The sequence below is a fragment of the Myxocyprinus asiaticus genome, chromosome 42 (genome assembly GCF_019703515.2).
Source record: "Myxocyprinus asiaticus isolate MX2 ecotype Aquarium Trade chromosome 42, UBuf_Myxa_2, whole genome shotgun sequence".
NCBI classification, from domain to species: domain Eukaryota; kingdom Metazoa; phylum Chordata; class Actinopteri; order Cypriniformes; family Catostomidae; genus Myxocyprinus; species Myxocyprinus asiaticus.
The window spans coordinates 33,903,502-33,926,479 of NC_059385.1; the positions used below are offsets into that span (position 1 = coordinate 33,903,502).

The 22,978-nt window shown below is 39.7% G+C and overlaps 1 protein-coding gene across 7 annotated transcripts in view; it reads left to right on the top strand.

Annotated features, from left to right (window-relative positions):
• The window catches only part of LOC127432330 (peptidyl-glycine alpha-amidating monooxygenase B-like), a 349,064-nt gene that overhangs the window by 237,058 nt on the left and 89,028 nt on the right, over positions 1–22,978 (top strand). For 6 of the 7 annotated variants that reach the window (XM_051683244.1, XM_051683248.1, XM_051683247.1 and 3 more), the window contains one exon: positions 12,785–13,087. The exons of the other annotated variant lie outside the window; for it this stretch is intronic. In XM_051683244.1, the coding sequence (XP_051539204.1) occupies positions 12,785–13,087 (303 nt within the window). The remainder of the gene's footprint in view (positions 1–12,784; positions 13,088–22,978) is intronic. 7 annotated transcript variants of the gene reach the window in all.

Below are 22,978 nucleotides of genomic sequence, written 5' to 3' on the forward strand. Positions count from 1 at the left end.
CTTTTTTACTTGGCTGAACACCCTAGTAATTACTTGCAACACTGAAGCAACTGCATAGCAACACGCTAAAAACACTCCGAAAACCTTATCAACCATATAGCAATATCCTGGCAACCACCCACAGCACCCTAGCATTGTGGTGGTGAGTTCTACATGGTCAAGTACTACACCCCTTTTTTTTTCTTTTTTTTTTTTTGAAAATGTAAAAATTTAGTTTCATATATATATATATATATTTGGTTCATCGACAAAGTGACAAATTTCAAGGAAAAAGTGAAACTGAACAAAAAACTATGGCCTGCTCCCCCACCATCTAGCTTTCTCTCTTTAGATGAGATAGGTATTCTGCAGGCAGTGCAGATGTAGCTGTGTGGGTTGATGTGTCTGTGTGCTGGTTTATTTGAATTGTGTCTCACCTGCTGCAAGCTCTCAGCAGCCCTGTAGCCACCTGCATCAACACATAAAAGAACCTGAGCTCTGAGTCCTTCTCATATTGCAGCAAGACAACCTTTCTCTCATTTCTGCCATTCTGACAATAGCATTTAATCAAAGATTAATTACTTACATTTCACTTCATATCATTTAAGAAACTGTAGGGTACAATGTGGCTAAAGGCACACCTAAAGGAAAATTTGCTTTATTTCTGTGCACAAAGTGTATCGAGATTCTAGAAATACATTTATTTTTATTGAAAACTGATGGAGCAACATAGTTTGTGTGAAAAGAAATAACAACAGAAAGTTGTTTTGAATAAAATATATCTATATTTTTTAAAAGGTGGTGAGGGAGACTTTTGCCCCACACATGGGGTAAATGGCTCCCTCATTTGGGGTAAAAAGGCCCCCAGGGTGGTTAAATTGATAGTGTAGATACCGGGGCAATAGTTATAGAGCACAATTTGTCAACTTATGAAAATACTTTTAAGACAGCAAGATGCTTTTTTGAGTAACAAATTAATATAATGGTTATTAAAAATAACCACTTCATAAAAGGGTGCATAATTACACAATATTAGACAGGTGGTTTTAATGTTGTGGCTGATCGGTGTATATACAGTATATACACTACCGGTCAAAAGTTTTGAAACACTTGACTGAAATGTTTCTCATGATCTTAAAAATCTTTTGATCTGAAGGCGTATGCTTAAATGTTTGAAATTAGTTTTGTAGACAAAAATATAATTGTGCCACCATATTAATTTATTTCATTATAAAACAAAAATTTAATAAAAAAAAAAAAGTTTCTGAAATTGATGACTTGGACCAAATAATAAAGAAAAGCAGCAAATAAGTGCCCAACATAGATGGGCACTTCAATACTGTTTAAAAAGCGTCCCAGGGTGATACCTCAAGAAGTTGGTTGAGAAAATGTCAAGAGTACATGTCTGCAAATTCTAAGGTGACTACTTTGAAGATGCTAAAATATAACTCAGTTTTGATTTATTTTGGATTTTGTTTAGTCACAACATAATTCCCATAGTTCCATTTATGTTATTCCATAGTTTTGATGACTTTACTATTATTCTAAAATGTGAAAAAAAAATTATAATAAAGAATGAGTAAGTGTTTCAAAACTTTTGACCGGTAGTGTATATATATATACAGTTGTGCTCAAAAGTTTGCATACCCTGGCAGAAATTGTGAAATTTTGGCATTGATTTTGAAAATATGACTGATCATGCAAAAAAAAAACTTTTATTTAAGGATAGTGATCATATGAAGCCATTTATTATCACGTAGTTGTATAACCTCAGGAGAAATACAGGCTGCTCTGGAAAAAGACAATGTGGTTGTTTCAAGGAGCACAATACGACGATACTTGAACAAAAATGAGCTGCATGGTTGAGTTGCCAGAAAGAAGCCAATGCCACAAAAAAAGCCCGGTTACAATATGCCCGACAACACCTTGAAACGCCTCACAGCATACTGTAATATGGAGTGACGAGACCAAAATAGTGCTCACAACCATAAGCGCTCTGTTTGGAGAGGGGTCAACAAGTATTGTGCTCCTTGAAACAACCACACCATCTTTTTCCAGAGCAGCCTGTAGCCTGTAGTTACCTGTGGGTTTTTCTTTATATCCCGAACAATTCTTCTGGCAGTTGTAGCTGAAATCTTTCTTGGTCTACCTGACCTTGGCTTGGTATCAAGAGATCCCCGAATTTTCCACTTCTTAATAAGTGATTGAACAGTACTGACTGGCATTTTCAAGGCTTAGGATATCTTTTTATATCCTTTTCCATCTTTATAAATTTCCATTACCTTGTTACATAGGTCTTTTGACAGTTCTTTTCTGCTCCCCATGGCTCAGTATCTAGCCTGCTCAGTGCATCCACATGAGAGCTAACAAACTCATTGACTATTTATACACAGACACTAATAGCAATTTAAAAAGCCACAGGTGTGGGAAATTAACCTTTAATTGCCATTTAAACCTGTGTGTGTCACCTTGTGTGTCTGTAACAAGGCCAAACATTCAAGGGTATGTAAAATTTTGATCAGGGCCATTTGCGTGATTTCTGTTACCTTTATGATTTAAAAAGGAGCCAAACAACTATGTGATAATAAATGGCTTCATATGATCACTATCCTTAAATAAAAGACATGCATGATCAGTCATATTTTCAAAATCAATGCCAGAATTATATATATATATATATATATATATATTATATATATATATATATATATATATATATATATATATATATATAATAATATATATATATATATACAGGGTTGGGGAGTAATGGAATACATGTAACGCGATTACGTATTTAAAATACAAAATATAAGTAACTGTATTCCACTACAGTTACAATTTAAATCATTGGTAATTAGAATACAGTTACATTCAAAATGTATTTTGATTACTGAAGAGGTTACTTTGCATTTTATTGTCATTTGTTTAATTTAATATTTAGTCCTTTCAGATAGAAAACATGTAATAAATGATGTGATCCAAAGTGCCTTTGAACAGTGGTGAAACACTTTCTTATGATGTGTTACATTCATATGAGCAGATAGAGAAGTAAGTTTGAAGTAAGTTTGGAGCAGAAGAAATAGTAATAAACTTTGTGTAAATTGTCAGCTTTATGCTAAGCTAAAATGCCTCCCTAAACTGTCAAGCAATCTATATACTTCTGTTAGGGCTGTGAATCAATTAAAAAAGTGTCGCACAGTTGTCTGTGATTAATTGTGATTAATTGTGATTAAATTATTGTACATGATACATTACAACAAACAGTAAAAAATCATAAATATATTTACTTTATATTTTGCAATAAATTGGTTAGTCATCATTTATTCGAATTAAAGAAGTACATGAATGTTTTTTTATTTTATTTTTAATTTTTTTTGGATATAGTTAATTAGCTAAATTTTTAAAGGTATCAATCTTTTATACAAGTATGTGTATACATGCTGTAAAATCAGTGGTCATGTTGTAATTGCCATTTTGGTTAAAATCTTCTGCTGTTTTCCAGTGGACTTTTTTTTAGTAAAAGGTTCAAATGGGCAGATTCAATTCATATCAAACTTTCTTGGCAACAGAATCTTAAGTGTACATTGCCAATGCATTATTCGACGCTATACATACAGATGTAAAACATAATAAATGCTAAAGTTTAATTTGTTGAAGAGTAAAATCTTAAAATTAGTATTTTCTCTGGCTTCTGTTTAGTCTCAAAAAGTATACCTGGCTGCAGCTTGCTAAACGTCCAGTGCTGTTTCCCAAAACGTAGACTGTAGAAACCATCTTAAGATTGATTAATCTTAGTTTTGCGGCCCATTTCCCAAAGCCATTGTAACTTAAGTAGTTCTTGAAAATGCTCGTAGATTTACGAGTGGTCTGGAGTAATCTTACAGCACTACCAGCATATTAAGGACATAGCAAAATTACAAGTAAAACAATTAAATGCCTATAGCAACACTTTATGCTGAGTCTTTAATGTCATGATACCTATGTTTATTTATTTTTATTTTAACAGACAAAGCTAATAGTAATTATAACTACATTTATAAAATAGTCAATAAAAACTGATTAATAGATTAATTAGTAAACAAATAAAGTTATTTGTGTGGGCTAGTTGGTAACAGCAAAGTGGTTGCATTATAGCACTATTGACTCCCCTTAAGGCGCCCCCTGCCACACGTGCACATGCAGCATTGCTGTCACCGTTATCACTTTTGGGAGTAAAGAGCAGACCTCCGGTTGATTGCTGAATGTCCCTAAAGCACAGCTTCCCCACGTCTCCTTATTTTGCGCTCCGCAATAATGGTGAACCTCAAAATATTAAATGAATGCTTGTCATTGGCAGGATCATACACAGGGCCTCCATTGTCTTCACTGATCTTGGAAGCTTTCATATCGACCCACAGAGTAATTTGTGAAAAGGAAATATTACAATTGCACACCTGATGAACAAAGCAGTGACCGTGTAAGGTAACTGATCGTTCTGAAAAAAAAAACCCAAAAAAACTAAACCTTAAAAAAAAAACTAACCTGGGGGCCTGGGTAGCTCAGTGAGTGAAAACGCTGACTACCACTCCTGGGGTTCTCAAGTTTGAATCCCAGTGCATGCTGAGTGACTCCAGTCAGGTCTCCTAAGCAACCAAATTGGCCTGGTTGCTAGGGAGGGTAGAGTCACATGGGGTAACCTTGAGGAGCTAATAAAGGGAGAGAAATCAAACAGGTTAACGAGGGACAGGTGAAACCAATAAACTAATAATGAACGGTCAAGGAGGCGGGTGTGATGCTAGACTGAGAGACACGTGGCAATACAGAAACTAAACAAAGCTACATACTCTCACAGACACAACACACAAATGACATATCACCAGAGACAAAGGCAACATGCGCTCATGCCAAATGACAGACAAGACGGGACATTTGTGCGAGGGCTTGGCCACAAATAAACAGGCACCAAGACCGAAGCAGCCAAACCCCAGCACAACATAACAATGGCTCGTGACCCAGATGCACAACACAAAGCAAGCACAATGCGAAGTTCACCCAATGCTGCAAGTGACAAACACAAAACAATTGACATGAGTGCATGCCACTAGAATGACATAAGAGCAATGCACTCTCACATAGACTAAACAAGACACTAAACAAGAGTGTCAGAGCCCAGCCACAAAGACAACAAAACACAATCAAGTGACTAAACTCTGACATTCCCCCCTCTAAGGGAACGCCTCCTGCCTCCTGGCGTTCTCCCATGGGAAACACCAAACCTGACATAAGACCAAACAGAACAGGCACAAACACAGAACAGACAGAAAATAGGGATGGGATGGCAGGGAACCAGGACGGAGCCGGCAGGACCAACCAGGGGTGGGAGGGAGGGGGAAAACAGGACAAAATCAGAATCAGTTTTATTGCCAAGTATGCTTACACTTACAAGGAATTTGTCTTGGTGACAGGAGCTTCCAGTGTACAACAATGCAAAAACAATACAAAAACAGCAGCAAGACATAGATAATAATAACAAATAAAAAATAATTATACACATACGTACATACACACACAGACACACACATACACATATGTAGTGCAAACCTAATACAGATCTGTTATCTGTTATGTACAGTGCAAATACAATCTGTTATGTACATTGCAAATGTTTGTTTTTTCTCTCAGAGGAATGAAATGGCAGAAGAGGTTGGATGTGTTGGATAAATATAAAAAAGGCTAAACTGTGTATTGCACATAGTTATTGCTCAGTGGGGCAGTTTAACTGTTCATGAGATGGATAGCCTGAGGGAAAAAACTGTTCCTGTGCCTGACAGTTCTGGTGCTCAGAGCTCTGAAGCGTTGGCCAGAAGGCAACAGTTCAAAAAGGTAATGGGCAGGGTGATTGGGGTCCAGAGTGATTTTTCCAGCCTTTTTCCTCACTCTGGAAGTGTATAGTTCTTGAAGTGAGGGGGGCAGGGGGCAACCAATAATCCTCTCAGCAGTCCGAACTGTCATTTTTGGTCTTCTGATGTCTGATTTCGTAGCTGAACCAAACCAGACAGTTATTGAAGTGCAGAGGACAGACTCAATGACTGCTGAGTAGAACTGTATCAGCAGCGCATGTGGCAGGTTGAACTTCCTCAGCTGGCGAAGGAAGTACAACCTCTGCTGGGCCTTTTTCACAGTGGAGTCAATGTGTGTCTCCCACTTCAGGTCCTGTGAGATGGTAGTGCCCAGGAACCTGAATGACTCCACTGCTGCCACAGTGCTGTTTAGAATGGTGAGGGGGGTCAGTGTTGGGGTGTTCCTCCTAAAGTCCACAATCATCTCCACCATTTTGAGCGTATTCAGCTCAAGGTTGTTTTGACTGCACCAGACAGACAGCTGTTCAACCTCCCTTCTGTATGCAGACTCATCGTCATCTCGGATGATGCCGATGACAGTGGTGTCGTCTGCAAACTTCAGGAGCTTGACAGAGGGGTCCTTGGCGATGCAGTCATTGGTGTAGAGGGAGAAGAGTAGTAGGGAGAGCACGCATCCCTGGGGGGGCAGCAGTGCTGATTGTACAGGTGCTGGAAGTGAGTTTCCCCTGTCTCACAAGCTGCTGCCTGTCTGTCAGAAAGCTGGTAATCCACTGACAGATAGACATGGGAACAGATGGTTGATGTAATTTATTCCGGAGTATAGATGGGATGATGGTGTTGAAAGCCGAACTGAAGTCCACAAAAAGGATTCTTGCATATGTCCCTGGTCTGTCCAGATGTTGCAGGATATAATGCAATCCCATGTTGACTGCATCATCCACAGACCTGTTTGCTCGATAAGCAAATTGAAGGGGATCTAGAAAGGGTCCAGTGATGTCTTCATGTGGGCCAACACCAGTCTCTCAAATTATTTCATGACCACAGACGTCAGGGCGACAGGTCTGTAGTCATTAAGTCCTGTGATTATTGGTTTCTTTGGGACAGGAATAATGATTGAGCGTTTGAAGCAGCATGGGACTTCACACCACTCCAATGATCTATTGAAGATCTGTGTGAAGATGGGGGCCAGCTGGTTAGTACAGGATTGAAGACACGCTGGTGAGACGCCATCTGGGCCTGAAGCTTTCCTTGTCTTTTGTTTCTGAAAGACCTGGCTCACATCATCTTCACAGATCTTAAGTGCAGGTTGAGTAGCAGGAGGGGGGAGGAGGGGGGTTGCAGGAGGTGTTGGTGTTTGTGTGAAGTGAAGGTCAGAGTGGGTGTGGGGTGTGAGATTGGGCCTTTCAAATCTGCAGTAGGACACATTCAGGTCGTCAGCCAGTTGTTGGTCCACCATAGGGTTGGGGGGTAGGAGTCCTGTAATTTGTGAGTTGTTTCATGCCACTCCACACTGATGCAGGGTCGTTAGCTGAAAACTTGTTTTTCAGCTTCTCAGAGTATCTTCTTTTAGCCACTCTGATTTCCTTGTTCAGCGTGTTCCTGGCCTGATTGTACAAGACTTTATCCACACCCCTGTAAGCATCCTCTTTGGCCTTACGAAGCTGCCTGAGCTCTGCTGTAAACCACGGTTTGTCATTGTTGAACTTTAAATAAGTCCTAGTAGGAATGCACATATCCTCACAGAAACTGATATATGATGTAACAGTATCTGTGAGCTCATCCAGATTGGTGTCTGCAGCCTCAAAAACACTCCAATCCGTGCAGTCAAAGCAGACTTGTTGTTCCCGCTCTGGTTCATTGGTCCATCTCTTTACAGTCCTTACTGCTGGTTTGGTTGATTTTAATTTCTGCCTGTAGGTTGGAAGAAGATGAACCAGACACTGATCAGAGAGTCCCAAAGCTGCTCTTGGGATAGAGCGATATGCATTTCCATTAAGGAAATATTACAGTTGCACACCTGATGAACAAAGCAGTGACCGTGTAAGGTAACTGATCGTTCTGAAAAAAAAAAAAAACTAACCTGGGGGCCTGGGTAGTTCAGTGAGTAAAGATGCTGACTACCACTCCTGGAGTTCTCGAGTTCGAATCCCAGTGCATGCTGAGTGACTCCAGCCAGGTCTCCTAAGCAACCAAATTGGCCTGGTTGCTAGGGAGGGTAGAGTCACATGGGGTAACCTCTTCGTGGTCACTGTAATGTCGTTCACTCTCGGTGGGGCGCATGGTGAGTTGTGCGTGGATGCTGCGGTGGATGGCTTGAAGCCTCCACACGCGCAGTGTCTCCATGGTAACGCGCTCAATAAGCCACGTGATAAGATGCGGAGGTTGACGTCTCAGACACGGAGGCAGCTGAGATTCATCCTCCGCCACCCGGATTGAGGCGAGTCTCTACACCACCACGAGGACACCACAGGAACGGGCAGGGGGGCTGCACCTAACCTGTTCTTCCTCCTCCTCCATTTACGGGTCATAGGAGGACTGGGGATTGGGCTTGTTGTGGGTGGGAAGATGGTAATGCCTACCTGGGGAATTTCCTCCTGGAATGGGAGTGCAGACTCCCCGCACTCGAGAAGTCCCAAAAGCCCAGATGCCCCAGCTTTTCCATCTCCCCCTGACTGAGAGACTGATCAAGGCAGATGTTAAATACCTCTTTAAGATCAGTCTGATCATAAGATACATCACTGCTCATCCACAGCAGTCAAACAATCGCAGGCAAAATCCCTCATGTTAGTTCCCCTCTGACAGACGTTGCAGAGGTGGACGAGCTGGATCATTCACTGACGGATGGAAAATGCCATGAGGGGAGATGGAAAAAGGAAAATGCCCAATGTGCCTCTGCTGTGTCCAGTAGTGGCTGGATTGTTCTGTCATGAAATGGGGTTTTTTAAGGAAGGACCCAAGTGCAGATGGCATCAAAGAGCTTTTATTTTAAAGAGAAAACAAACATAACACAAAAAATCTCAAGGGAGAAAAGAACACAAACAAAACCAACTGAAATAAATACATGAAGAACTGAACCGACAGGAAAGGAAACCAACCAATGAATGAAACAATCCAGCCCAGGACAGCAAACATGAGGAGCTAATAAAGGGAGAGAAATCAAACAGGTTAACGAGGGACAGGTGAAACCAATAAACTAATAATGAACGGACAAGGAGGCGGGTGTGATGCTAGACTGAGAGACACATGGCAAGACAGAAACTAAACAAAGCCATGCGCTCTCACAGACACAACAGCCGAATGACACGAGTACATATCACCAAAGACAAAGGCAACATGCGCTCATGCCAAATGACAGACAAGACGGGACATTTGTGCGAGGGCTCTGCCACAAATAAGCAGGCACCAAGACCAAAGCGGCCAAACCCCAGCACAACATAACAACGACTCGCGACCAGGACGCGCAACAAAAAGGGAGCGCAATGCGAAGCATGTCCAAGGTTGCGAGAGACAAACCCAAAACAATTGACACTTATGTTGATTGTGTTTTGTTGTCTTTGTGGCTGAGCTCTGACACTTTTGTTTAGTGTCTTGTCTAGTGTACGTGAGAGTGCATGGCTCGTCCTTTTGGCACTGTTATGCATTCTCTTGTCTTGATGGTTATTGGCATGAGTGCACTGCTCTTATGTCAATCTTGTGGCATGCAATCATGCCAATAACCAACAAGACAAGAGAATGCATGACAGTGCCAAAAGGACGAGCCATGAACGTTCATGCTAAGAGCATTTTTGGAAAACGCATGTTAAAAAAAGGAGCGAGTGTTCGTAACTTTGCATGTAAAAAATGCTCTTAAGAGGCCCTAAGATACATCGTTATCAGGAAATGCAGCCCAGGTACGTACAGTACCTCCCCTCCTGTGTTTATTATTCCTGGGACATGCATCATGCGTAATCAATGACCAGCACAAATGTACATTGTACAAAGGTGCCTGGGTTTGTTCTGGCAGGCAGTAGTGGGCTGGAGAGAGGAGAGGTGCAATTTGAAAAGCTTCATTTGGGCAGCGGATGATGAGGTGCACCTGATGAGGTGGTCCTCGGGGAGCAAGCTTCTATCTCCTCATGTGCACACACTACTGTCCTCGCAAGTCCAGGAGCAGAGCGTGGAGGGTACCGGCTGAGTTTTTTGCACTGCCTGACCCGCTCCCTGGACCCCTGCGTTGTGGCCGACAGACAGGGATGCCTTCCTCTCACACACCGTGGCCCTTTGGAAGTCAGGCTGCCAGAGAACCCGCCCATGTCCTGGACCATCCTGTGGACACTGCCCTTGCCTACACATACCCCATTCACTATGAGTGTACCAGTTTCCCCTTTATTTTGGACACTAATTCTCCCATGGACACTTTATGCCCCTTTTTGGACATATTCTGTTTATTATTATTTTCAATAAATGCCTCTCCGAGGCCTGAAACCTCACCCACTGTGTCTGTCCCTTGCTCACCCCACCACAGTCATTTGTAAGAATACTTACGTCATTTGCAGTGCTTAATGGGAGGAGTAGGTATTCTCTCATAAAGATGTTAATTACACAGTCTTGTACCTTTGCCCTTTTTTCTGATTTTCACATGCCTTTTTGCTTTAAATCTGATGTTGTAATGTTGTGATTAATCTCAGAGCTGGTTGTGTGCTGCAATACTTATTGAAGATCTTACTGAAATGCCTATGGAGAAAATTAATGGGAAAAATACTTCTGGAAAAATACAGCTGCTGAAAAAGCGTACAGTCACTGTCTATAGAGTTTGGTGTAAAATGGCAGTTAGGACCAGTTTAGATCGTATGTGAGTCCATGTGCGCATCTGTCTCTCAGCAAGCAGCTGAAACCTAAACTTGATTTATCTCTGTCCTCTCCAGCACGGCCAGACAGCTTGATAAATCACTTGCTGTATTTATCTTTGCTGTTATTAGGATGCCGATCCAGGTACATGTGGATATTAAGTTTCCTGGCAGATTCTTATAGATGAGAACTTCCCTTTATTGAGGTAGTCAGGACACAGATCTAGTCTGATGCGGTTGCAAGTTTCTCTTGTTGTCTTTCTTTGAAAATCAGATGTTTATAACACAAATGAACTAGCTGAGCAGTCGCATCTTTTTAAGGCTGTTATATACTTGGTTTGATTGCTTGGACTCAGGGACTGACATATAGCAAATTACTGTTAGTCTGCTGATGATGTTACACATTTTTAATAAAACTGACTGTAAATTGGTACTTAATACACAAAAATTTATGATTTTCATTAAAACATGCAATAAGTAATCAAATTGTGTAATCTTAAATGTAATCTAAAAATGCTGATCACAATTTTAGTTAATTTGTGATCAGTACCAGATTACATTTCAGAAGTAATCTACCCAACACTGATTATATACTATAATATAACAGAGAGTATGCAAAGATACAAATGATACATCATCAATAACGGTTTACTTGCGCTGCTTAAGTCTGAATTGCTTTTGTACCAACTGCGAACTATACCTCGGAGTTCAAATTAACCGTACAACAGACCGTCTTTTCAAGTGGATTCAGGTGTGGTTTGCTGGTGTGCATCCGAGTTTGGAAAGCTGCTTTCACAGCAACCACATGAACCAAACTCTCACGTCAAATGGATTCGGATGTGCACCTAAAACCACCCAAATCACCCAAAATTTACAATGGATTTGAATGAACACATTGAGATACTGGTTAGATGCACTATAAATGTGCTGAAGGTTGTGTTAGTCATGTAGGTGGTGCAGGGTTTGTTCTATAATGGGGACTGACCTTTTCCTGCTGAATGAACAGCCAGATCCCTTGACATAAGCATGAAAAACAAGAAACATACCTCACTGTGTAAAAGAAAGCCCATCTGTAACGTGATAATGGTCTTTTTGGAATTACTTTCACCTCCTTAGCAAATATAAGGCCGATTAGCTCTCCCTTGCTTGCAAAAGCAATATGCCAGGCTTTTAACTTTTTTTTTATTTGTATTTATTTTTTTTTTTTTTACCATATCTGTGGTTTGCTGATAATTACCACTGACAATTTCAACTCATCCCTCTGTTTGTAAAATTAATGGAATGAATGGCGTTTACAGTAAAGAACTTAAAATGGAAGCCTGCCAGGCATGTGGGCTTTAAAAGTATAAATGTGAAGATTGATTTTTGTTTTTGTTTAAGTACTTAAACAATTATATTGTTAAAACACAATAATTCTTCTGTTAAAAGTGTTTTTTCTTTTTTTTTTTTTTTTTGAGTGAAGCTTGGAGAGGCTACAAACCCCTTACACATGGTAAAATCACTGTAAATACACATCCTCAAGTGGCTAATTGCTTTCTTAACATTCAACATTTAGTTCCATTAATGACTTTCTAAATGTATTTTATTCAGATTTTACATTGTTATGCTGCATTATGTTGAGTTACTGTACAGTACGTTGCATTGCATTGTGTTGAGTTGTGTTGTGTTGCATTAGTTTTCAAAACAACAACTTTCAAAACACAAGACGATGCAAAATAGATCACACAAAACTACATCAACAACACTACATTTCTTGAAGCTTAAGTTAAACATTCAACATTGCAAATTTCTGTGTGTGGTGTTTGCTCTACGTAAACAGTGCTGTACAGATGTATTCATGTTTCTATCAGAATACCAAGAAAAAGTAACCCAGTTTATTATTAAGCTGGTCATGAGATGAGTTGAAATATTCAATTTAACTTTGCAGAGACAGGGTTGGTGGGTTGGATCTGTTCTCATTTTATCACTCCTGTGTCAGTTTCATTAACCCTGTACCTTTGAGTGTACAATATACAGAATAAAACACCACTTGTATGTCCTCCGTTCCTCCACTCCAGTGACTTTCTCTCTTTTCTGATCACACCACCCATCCTCTACTGTCTTTCCACTTTTTCCCCTGTGTTTATCCCTGTGCAGGTAACTTCTATTCCCTCCTCTCTAAACTGCTGGGGGAGAGAGAGGACATTGTCCATGTGCATAAGTATAACCCAGAGGACGCGGCCCATGCTCAGGCGCATCTGGTGGCAGAAATTGATAGCATTATGCAAAAGAAAGACCTGGGCTGGCTGCGGTTAGGCTACAAAACGAAAGAGGATGCGGTTCTGGTGAGGGACAGAGTGCACAAGTTTCACCAGTTAGAATCCACTGTCAGTCCCTCCAGGAGCAGGATTGTACCCGTCAGACAGCCTGCCACAGGGGCGGCTCAGGGGGACAAACAAGGTGGGTTTCGGCCTAGTTTTTTAACCCGACAGAAAGCAATGGCACAAATGTATAAAGCATCTCTCTTGCCCCTTTTCCACCGACATGGTGCTGGAGACAAACATGGAACCATTCTGCTCTTGTCCATTAATATTAGTTGTGTTCAACAAAGGCCTAGCCACTTTCTTCGTTCAAATTCATTTTACTTGCATATATCATGTGTCACTGCTATGAATTTTACTAGTTATAATTTGACCATTACTGCAAAAGCAGATTGTGATTGAATCAAATAACTTTGAATGTTAACATCTGCTAAAAACTCATAAGAAGTGTAAAGGGGATGCACTGTGTGTTTCTAAGCAGGTTATGTATTAACATAGAGAGATGTTTACAGATCACCGACCGAGCACTGGGTCTGGCATGAGAACCAGCACCATTTTGGTGGAAAAGGGCTATCTGACAGTTTTCACGGCCTATTAAATATGATTGTGTGTACAGTGAGCTTTCATTTTGTGCTGCTCAGTACACACAGATAACAATGTCAGCTGAGACATGATTTGTTCTCCTGCCTACAAATCCATTTTTTTCCCTTAAGAAGCCCATTTCCGTCCATCTCACTGCTGTCATTATGCTTTGGGTTGTGCAGAGTGTTTGCTCACTGGATAATATGATAGTGTTTTATGGTGATAGTTGCAGAGGAGAGAGTTATCTGAAACATGACAATTGCCATTGCCAAATCTAGAATAGATTTTTGGATGCTTTGCTTTCATCTCATTATAGTTAATAATTTCCCAGTGGAATTATCAAGTGGAAGTGCTTTGTTATGAGTGTACATAATTTACTAAAAACTCTTCAAATTTAAGCCTCCATCAAAATCCTAACCTCTTTGGACCCCTAAACCATTACATTGGCTTAAAAGAATAGTTCAACTAAAAATTAATTTTTTTTATCATTTACCTCATGTCCCGTTGTCTGAATTCAATACAACAGCAGTACATAGGGACTCACTTTAATGTTTAATAAAGCACCCAAAACTGTCATAGAAGTAGTCCATGCAGCTCATGCTTCATATATCAAGTCTTCTGAAGGCAAACAATCACTTTGTTTGATGAACAGAATGTCATGTTGCAAGAACCAATGAGGTCGCGATTAGGGCTGCAACTAACGATTATTTTGATAATCGGCTAATCTAACGATTATTAGAACGATTATTCGACTATGTTGTTCTCATGTAGTCAGATAGAAGACAAAGGCAGGCCTAACACAGTCGTAAAACCTAACTCAGGCCCCCACATAAGTCATAAATTGTACTGATAAAAATCGCGCCAAAATCAAACAAAGGGTGTCCAAAACAGACTACAAAGCCCATGAAGCCTTGCTCCCTAAAGGATCGAACTCTCAACTCCTATTGGATGAGGCACACGACAGAACGCACCTCAACCATTACATCATCAGGAGTAGAAATACCTCTGAAATGCTTCCGGGATTTGCTTCCAGCAACTTTGCTCACCGTGTATAGACGCAGCTCATCGCTGCTCTCAGGTGCAGTCTTGTGGCACAAGGAAGTAACGTCCGACTTGAAACTGTGGCCATACAATCTCCATCTCGCTGGACAAGTTGAGATTACTCTGTGTTCAACCGAACATTCTAACGGATCCGAAGGAGACCGCCGAGCAATCCGCATCTTCATCCGTTTGCCTGCAGAAGTGAAGAGATTAAAGATTTCTCTTCCATCTTCAATCAAGTTGACGTTTCTGATTTCTCCGCCAGCCCGCCGAGAATCAGCAGCCATACCGCCCACTGACAGAGCGAGGAAACGGCCTCCCGTCATCACCCAAGCCTCGAGGAACCGAGTCTGAGTTAAAGGACGGATGAACACACATTCCACCTGCATCCTCATGCGATTCAAGTAAGAGGTTTACATCTGGGCAGAGATAGAATATTATAGTGTGTTATTCTTGTGTTTCAAGGTTTTTGCTTGTACATTTTACGGACCGCCATGTCCGCTCATTATTAATACTCAGGGTATTAATTATCATGAATTTGATTTGCTGTATTGTGGTCCAACCACAGTGGGCTGTTGTGCATTTTCGCCATCGCGGGTGAGACCGGCAAACTGAGTTTATCCATTAAAGAATCAAAGAACGTGGGACTGTTTACGAGCCGTCCACCACATCTCTGAGTGATAAACTAACAGCTGCTTTCACTCCCACAATCGCAAAATCGGCTTTGGGGCCGTCACTTAATTCTCTCTCTCTCTCTCTCTCTCTCTCTCTCTCTCAAACATTCTGGCACACATTTTTGGCTAGTAGAGAGCTTCGTGATAAAACTCAGCTTTGTCTCTAAGCTACCATTGACTGGTTTCTCTCCGCCCACATTCGTGGTCATATTCCCTGGCCGGAAGTCTCACGTGACATACTCTCCACGAGAGTCACGTCCGCCATTTTGTGCGCGTCCCTCCTTACACACACACACACACACACACACACACCCTCATGTGTTATAGGATTATTTTGATTTCCATATCTAATCATATCACTGTTTAGTTTGTAGTTGTAAGTCGGAAGTTCATTGACTGCATTGTATGAATTATTAATTGATATTACTGCATAAATAAACTTTGTTATATTACAAAGAGAAGTGTTTTGGTTTGTTTTGCATACACCTGTGTCATGCTGACGGGATGTCAGTGCTCGGATTCAGGCCTTCATTCATTGTTTTTTTTCCCGAAAATCGATATTCTTCAGATGTCGATTTTCCTAAGAAAACAATCTAATATTGAGACTGTTATACTATCTGGTTATTAGTCCCTGATTCCAGGGTGGTGCCCCGTCAATGTTAATCCTTATTAATATTCTATTGGTTTTTGATAGTTGATAATTATCTTTGATGATTGTTGAATTTGAATGATCAATAAGCTAGTGTTAATTTTAATTAATGTTTCATTGATGTTAATGATTAGTGATTATCTTTGATAATTGTTGATTTAAAGGATTAAAAAAAACTAACATTGATTCTCATCAATGTTCTATTGATTTTAATAATTAATAATTATCTTTAATAATTATTAATTATTGCTAATAACCAAACTTGTTCCTAAACATAGCGCACTACATTTACTGGAGCCCCATATGAGGTTTTAATGAGTTAGATTCAATTAATTAATTTAAATATTAATTAATAACTAAAGAAATAATTATTAATTATTTCTGATAGTAACACTGATCTAAACAACCAGTAAAGCCCTGCAACTATTCAGGCGATTATTGCAATGATTAATCATTAGCTCTTAAGTGACTATTCAGCTTGTGCCTCGATTTAAAAGGTTGTATTAAACATGCTTGCTAACAATAAAGAGGACAAAATCATCTTTTAAAAATACCTCTAAATGACATTCACTGAATTAAAGGGGAAAATATAGTTGGATTTTTATTGTTTAATTAATTTTTAAAAATCGCTGCAAAAAATCCTATTGTTATCAAGTGTTTTTGTCTTGTTTTCCATTTAAAATTATCTAAAAATCCTTAAGAATAAACATTTACTTGGAATGTGGTCTTTATAATTTTATTTTTGACACACAATCTATTTTTTCTAATATGTCAAAATGTCAGATGTCAATATGAGTGGATTGTCTCTCTCCACTTGGAATGTGAATGGGTTGGGGCACCCGATAAAAAGAAGGAAGGTTATTTCTTTTCTTAAACGTCTTTCCCTGCAGGAAGCTGCAAAATTTGGAAAGATATGGGGTGGACATGTTTTCTTTAGTGCTGGCTCAAGTAAGAGCAGGGGAGTCATTACATTGATAAGTAAGCATCTACAATTCAAATGTCTCAAACAGACTGAAGATAAATTAGGAAGAGTCATTATTGTTTTAGCAGAAATTCAGGGGCAAATGTTGATTTTTGCTAATATTTACGCACCTAACACTGATGATCAGGGCTTTTTTTTATAGATCTCTATAGATGTTAAAATATTGTCAAATTTTTGGCTAACCTATTAAGTATAGTTATGACATCTCTTATTCATATAGATCAGGTGGGGTTTATTCATTAAGTATGGCATTAAATATTTGGGTATTTTATTCCCAGCAAATTTGTGTGATTTAGTTAGAGTTAATTTTAACCCTTTAATAAAAATGTTTTCGAGGGATGTGAGGAGATGGGCTTCATTACATTTATCTATGATTGGGAAGGTTAATGTTATTAAAATGAATTGTATTCCAAAATTCAACTACCTGCTACAATCTCTCCCTATAGATGTCCCCCACTCTTATTTCAAGCAATTTGATAGCATAGCGAAGTCCTTCATTTGGAATGGTAAACATCCCAGATTACATTTCTGTAAATTGCATAGGCCGATTGACAAAGGTGGGCTAGGCCTACGCAAGATTTAGTTTTATTATTATGCATTTGGTCTCAGACATTTGGCTCATTGGTCACTTCCACCTGAGAGAGCCCCTCCCTGGTTTTGTATTGAACAGGAAGTTCTTGCCCATATTTCGCCATTGCAAAGCCTTTCTATCAAACTAATCGGAGAAGTTAAGTTACACCCTGTTATCTCGCATTTGCATTTGGTATTGACAAAAGTGTCCAGAGTGTTTAATTCGGACATTTATTTAAATGTTGCCTCGAGCATATGGCTGAACCCAAAATTATGTATTAGTAAGTACCCTTTCTGCTGGTCAGAGTGGATTGTGAGGGAGGTTAATACGCTCGGTGACCTATAAGAGAGTGGAGTGTTGAGATCCTTTGAAAATATGGTTCAACATTTTGGAATTCCCAGATCTCAGTTCTTTAGGTATTTACAACTGCGCCACCTGCTCTGTACTATTTTTGGGAGTAGCTTACACCCCCCTAAAGCAGCAGATACTCTGGGAGTGGTGATTACTGCTTTTGGAAAAGGTCATGAGGCATCAGTGTATTACTCCCTGCTAATTCAGAGTCTGGGGGACGGAGCTTTAACTCCTATCAAGAGATTATGGGAGAGGGGGCCTGGGTAGCTCAGTGGTAAAAGACGCTGGCTACCACCCCTGGAGTTCGCTAGTTGAATCCCAGGGCATGCTGAGTGACTCCAGCCAGGTCTCCTAAGCAACCAAATTGGCCTGGTTGCTAGGGAGGGTAGAGTCTTATGGGGTAACCTCCTCGTGGTCACTATAATGTGGTTTGTTCTCGGTGGGGCGTGTGGTGAGTTGAGCGTGGAAGCCGCGGTGGATGGCGTGAAGCCTCCACACATGCTATGACTCCGTGGCAACGAGCTCAACAAGCCACGTGATAAGATGTACAGGTTGATGGTCTCAGACACAGAGGCAGCTGGGATTCGTCCTCGCCACCCAGATTGAGGCGAATCACTACGCGACCACGAGGACTTAAAAGCGCATTGGGAATTGGGCATTCCAAAAAAAGAGAGAGATTATGGGAGAAACTTGGTATTAGAGGAGGGAGTGTGGGCTAGGATTCTAAAAAACGTCAAGTCTACATCTAGAGATGCAAGGGTGCGTCTTGTGCAATTTAAGATTTTACATAGATTCTGTTGGACCCCCTCTAGATTGTATAGGCTTGGTCTGAAAGACACACCAACCTACTGGCGATGCCAATTTAGAAGATGGAGACACAACCCATGTTTTTTGGTGGTGTGTTAAGATCCAGGAATTTTGGTTGAAGGTTCAGAGTTTTATGTGTGATGTATTGGGCACTCAAATTTCATTTTGCCCCAGACTCTGTATTTTAAGCAATGGAGCGGTCATTAATATAGGGGATAAACACATAAAAAATTGGGTTCTAGCCAGTGTTATGATCAGCAGACAGATTGTTCTAAGGGGATGGAAGTCGGCTGGAGCGCCCTCAATTTAAGAGTGGTGCACAGAGATGGGGAGGGTGGTGGCATTCGAGGAAATATCATGTAGAAAGCTGGGGAACTTAGATTCATTTGATAGGAAATGGGGCAGCTATTTTGCCTTCTTGGAGGGCTATCGGGGAGGGGCAGTGGAATGAAAAGTATAGTTTTAAATGTGTGTGATTATTTATTTTATTTGTAATTTTTTTATATATATTTTTCTTTTTTTTTCTTTCATTCTTTCTTTTTTCTATATACTCATGTGTGAACACAGGGATGTTTGTTTGGTTTTTTCTTTTTTTTTCTTTTTTTTTTATGGCCAATTCCCAGTGCACTTTTAAGTCCTTGTGGTCGCGTAGTGATTCGCCTCAATCCGGGTGGCGGAGGATGAATCCCAGTTGCCTCCGCGTCTGAGACCATCAACCCACGCATCTTATCACGTGGCTTGTTGAGCACATTGCCACGGAGACATAGTGCGTGTGGAGGCTGCGTGTGGAGGTTACCCCATGTGACTCTACCCTCCCTAGCAACTGGGCTAATTTGGTTGCTTAGGAGACCTGGCTGGAGTCACTCAGCACACCCTGGGAATCGAACTAGCGAACTAGCAAACTCCAGGGGTGGTAGCCAGCGTCTTTTACCACTGAGCTACCCAGGCCCACAGGGATGTTTGTTGAGGGTCAGGGTGGGGTTAGGGATTGGGAGGGGGAGGGGTAATAGTGGGGGTTAAATGTTGATTCTGTAAATATGTTTTGCTTTTCTTTGTCAATTGTATGAATCAATAAAAACTGTTAATCAGAAAAAGTTGCGCCTTTGTGCCAGCAGATGGTGCCAAATGACCAATAGCACAATTCATTCATGACCAGAGTCTAGTTATCCTATATTAAAGTTTGAGTAGTGTACAGTTCCACTAAGAGACTTCAACACTGAAAAGAGTTTAAGCATCATAAGCGTTACCCCACAAATGACAACGAAGCATACCTATCATATTGTGAACTGCTGAGCACAACTTTTTATCAAGGTATACCAAAAAGACAAAAAAATTATTATGAGCTTCAGTAATGTCTGTATGTAATTTTAATGTGTGTTCATCACTCACTTTTATTCATAATTAAACTGGCCCCTTTTCTTGTTATACAAGATTGACGAACTGAACGAACGACATGCAGCTTCTCCTCGCAGCCGGTCAGCAGATCATTCATGAAGGACATTCAATCCGATCGCGAACAAGTTTACCAGTACATTCAGTTCATTCACGAACGACATGACCAATGATATGCTCCTTCACAGATAGCAGTCGAACGCTATTGGCTCACGCTATAGTAAGTCTTTAAAAGCTACACAAATGGAATTTGCATGTCTGCAAATGTATGTAGACACTTTACAAATTTGTATTGTATCCAACTATTTGGATGTAGCTGTTGTACATCTGGCTGACACCGTTTATTCCAAATTAGACAATAATAAGTCAAATTCAAACCTTTATCAAAGCATAAGAAATAAGAATTATTTCTATATTATAGAAAACTACACACAGCAATTGTGCGGGAGATCTGACTACAGATTCCCCGAGCTCCTTTGCCCTCTCTCCTTAAGTACCAAATGATTCTATTGTTATTTCAGATGTGTTTGTTTGATGTTATTCAGGATTTGGATTACAATTTAGGGGGTTGTAAGCAGACCTTTGAAACTTGTAATTGAGTAGGTCGTTTGATGTTTACAAACAATACACCTAATATGCATACAGCATATGGTTCCTGTGAGAGACCTGGGAGTGGCATTCCCCTGATAGAATACAGTATTTTACTAAGTTCTTAAATCTTACTTGTGATTTGACCTTGCTGAAAGGGAATGAGACCATTTTACCAGTTGCACTGAGACCTCTTGAATGATACCAAACATGTATGATCAGAAAACCTTTGACATTACAGAACAGGATAAGCCATAACTTAGTATTTCATGACTCTAAAGTGACCTGAGGTGAGGTATGAAAGAGAGGGGGCAGATGTGAGTGAGATTTGCGTTTTATGGTCCTTACTCATTAGGGTGTGTTATCTCAGGTGGAGATGCTCTTCTGTGTGAGAGTTTTCTTTGAATTTTACCGGAAAATGTACCTTTTGGGTGTAGACATCCTGGTGCCAGCCTTACAGTTTAATTTCATGCTCTCAGTTGTTCTTCAGTTATAAAAAAAAACAACTTAAACTGAAGTATTGTAAACATCATTGTATAATGATGTACAATTGTTAATGGGTATATATGTTTTAGGCATCTGTAAAATTAGTAAAATATTCAATGTAATACACAAACAAATTATATTGAATGTATTATATTTTACTGTTACCCACATTGAAGTATGGATTGTTTTATTATTTATGATTTTACAAATACCACCAAGTTTCAAAGGGGGTTAGAATCTTAAGAGGGATTTTGATTTAGAAATTTTGCACGTCCCTGCCTGTGTTTTGCACACTTTCCTAACATGTGATCTATAATTTGGTTACCCTTATATGCTGGCGTAGCATTATTAATAGATTCTCATTGATTTGCTGTAGCGCTACTGTTGTTCATGCATTCTTGCCTTTGTAATAGCTGTTTTGTTTGTTGCCATTCAGCCCCAATAATTGTTGTGAATAAATTTATCAGGGTTCTTGTGTAGGTAAGGGCACTTTACACTGTGCTTTTGAGGTCAATATAATGCTTTAGAAATAGCAGCATACGCACAGGCAGTCAAGAAAAATAAACTGTTTGCATCGTCTGTCATGTAAGACCCATCTGTTTTGTTGTGTGGAGGTCCATAAGTTAGCATACAGAATGAATGTAGATCGATACTGTTGCACTGATGTACTGTAGAGCAGTTTGTTTGGCAAAAGTGAGTCTTTTATTTCATTATACTTACCCTCTCATATTATCATAAGTCTTACATGATGCAGTTTTGTGTAGGAGCTGCCTTGTGTGTTCATGCCTACATGCTGTCTGTTTGTTTGCAGATATTGCAGTATTTTAAGTCGGTCAATACTGGCAGTGAGGGCAGCATGTCTTTCATCAGCGTGCTTGTGCTGTCATGTGAATCTCATGCTACACTAGAACTAATACCTGAACAACATGATTTACTTCCAGCATCACGTTAGTTATGCTGTGTGTGTGTGTGTGTGTGTGTGTGTGTGTGTGTGTGTACACATCATTACACAGGTTTGGCAGGCATTGTTATTGTTATATTGTTAGCTGTTTACAATGATTTCACACCTCATTGCTAACAGTTGTGTTTTATAGACATTTGAGGGCAGTGCTATGATACTCACTTGAGAAATGCAGTACAGCAAAAGGAAAAAAGTTTTTTTCTTTTTCTTCCTTTTTTTAAATGTTTTTTTTATTATATTTAAATAATTAAAGTTATATAAGTTGTGTTTGGGTTTCCGCCCACTAGAATGTGTCGAATATCACTGACTTTTAAAATTGTTCTTTAATTCTCAATATAATACTGTATTAACCTGTCACAGTCAATTTTCAAGTGAATTAAACTTATATCACTGTAGGCCTATAGACAAAAAAACAGTCTACATGTACTGCTAGCTGTGCTTGCTGTATGTGCGCAGCGCTGTTCTCTGTAGTGTATAACACATACTCAAAGCATGAGGCTAATATTATATTTTATTTACTGTTATATATTATTATATTTACAGCACTCTAGATTCACTCATTGCACATTTTCGTAGTTCCAAATATGCTTGGCTGCGAAAAGTTCCTATTAAATTCTACGGTAACCACATAACACTTGTTTTTTGTGGACAGAAGAGTCAATGAGAGCATTTCTCTGCAGTAAAAGGCCATTGAAGTAAGACATTTGTTTGTAACTGACGTGTCAGTGTTCCGCCAAAATAAAAGCTTCTGCCAAAATAAACACTTAAGGTTTTAACCGACTGCATAGCTATGCCACATGCAAGTGTAAATTAGTTCATACATATTCTACTTTAGTTTACTAAATTTATTTAGTTTTATAATAATAATAATATACAAAATATATTTCCATAATAATTTATTAATAATAACTTATTATTGGGTTCCAAAACATAATGATGAAAAGTG